Raw genomic sequence first — 1,597 nt, forward strand, 5'->3', positions numbered from 1 at the left:
AGGAGCGCGGCACCGCCACCTGCCGGCGCTGCGCCGTCGTGGGCAACTCGGGGAACCTGCGCCAGGCCCAGTACGGCCGCGACATCGACAGCCACGACTTCGTGCTCAGGTGGGCGGCACCACCTCCGACCCACCGGCCTCTTGTTTCATCCGCTGGTGTTCTGGGGGACAAGGGAGAAACCAAGATTTCAGGGGCTATCTAGCGAAAGGTGGCACTTAGGTCAAGTCTGATTTCCAGGGATGTAGACTAGGTGTGTTGGAGATAGGTCCTCATGTTTTAGCCTAGAAACAAAACATGAGTAGGCATTGCTACTATAGCATGTTCTGCACTATCCATAGCACTCATAAGTGGTCTTTTACACACCTAATTGACTGTACCAGGTTTGACTTTCTTGCTTGGGTTCATTGTTAAGCAAAGTTGGGGTGGGAAAATGAAAGTCAGTTTGGAGTGGACAGGAGACAACTGTTTGGCTGCAGCTGCATTGTTAAGGGCTGCATCACCTCTTCCTTTTGAGGCAGTAAAGATTGGCTATTTTATCCTTCCGCATTTAGCCTGCTGAAACACAAACAGGAACTTGGTAAGCACAGCTAATTACCCAGAGGACAGCCAAGATATCTGGGCTAAGTTCATCTGAGACATGTTGTACAGCTTTCACATCACAACTGCCAGTACACTTTGGGGAGCAATGACAGGCAGGTCAGAGGGCCTGGAGGTGAGGGACTGCTACTGAAAATAGCACATGTGGGATTATACTCTCAGAAATAAGGTGACTTTTTGTAGGAAGCTCTGCACTGAAGTCAAGAGTGAATCGGCAGAAGATCAACACTATTTGAACTGTTAAGCCACCTGAGGTGTGGCTTGGACATGCTGTAGAGTCCTCCAGTGACATCTAAATGTTCATACTAAGTTGTTTCATGAGTTGCTTCTTTCAGCTGCATGCCTTGCCCTTTGCTAAAAGTACCTTCCCAAAGGCAGAGGCAGCCAACCTAATCTTCAGATCCACGAAGGGAAGTGAAGGGCCCTCAGTAGTCCTGTAGGTTGCAAAGGTGAGGAAGCTGAGTTGCTTTTATGCTTAACTCCATGTCCCTCACTATGCCCCATTCCTCTGTGGACTTTCTTATCTTGCCTGGCCTACGTTATCAGATTCACACAGAAAAGTCTTTGCTAGACTCAAAAGCTACTTTTTGGAGTAGTAACTAAAGAGTAACGCACTCAAGTGCATGTTTCTGTTCTGAGGCCTTGCCCTTCCTGGAGCCAGCCATCCATGGCAAGGGAGGAAGGTGATTTGAAATGGATCCCTCCTGTCTCAGATTTACGTTGTAGCAATCTCAAGCCAGATCTGAAGGGATGGCACAAGGTTTTAGGATTCACTGTGGAAATTTGTGCAGAGAAGGCAACCCTCTGTGTGTTAATCCAACAGACAAAATCTCTGGTGACTGACACATGCACATGCTCTGGCAATACAACCAAGCATGATGGAGAGCCAGAGGGTCTGAGGGGACACCTTTCCTTCCAAACACTCTTCCAGCCCACTTGTACTTGTTTGACCATGTGCTTCCATGATGGAAGGAAATTCCTGCTCAGTCCTTCCTGCTG

General features: G+C 48.5%; 1 protein-coding gene across 1 annotated transcript in view; it reads left to right on the plus strand.

Annotated features, from left to right (window-relative positions):
• Positions 1 to 8: 8 nt before the first annotated feature.
• The window catches only part of ST3GAL1 (ST3 beta-galactoside alpha-2,3-sialyltransferase 1), a gene marked incomplete at its 5' end in the record, with an annotated part of 12,958 nt that continues 11,369 nt past the window's right edge, over positions 9 to 1,597 (plus strand). Inside the window, one exon of the mRNA XM_008939131.1 lies at positions 9 to 109. Within this exon, the coding sequence (XP_008937379.1) occupies positions 9 to 109 (101 nt within the window). The remainder of the gene's footprint in view (positions 110 to 1,597) is intronic.

The sequence above is a fragment of the Merops nubicus genome, unplaced genomic scaffold (genome assembly GCF_000691845.1).
Source record: "Merops nubicus isolate BGI_N331 unplaced genomic scaffold, ASM69184v1 scaffold7304, whole genome shotgun sequence".
Taxonomy (NCBI): Eukaryota; Metazoa; Chordata; class Aves; order Coraciiformes; family Meropidae; genus Merops; species Merops nubicus.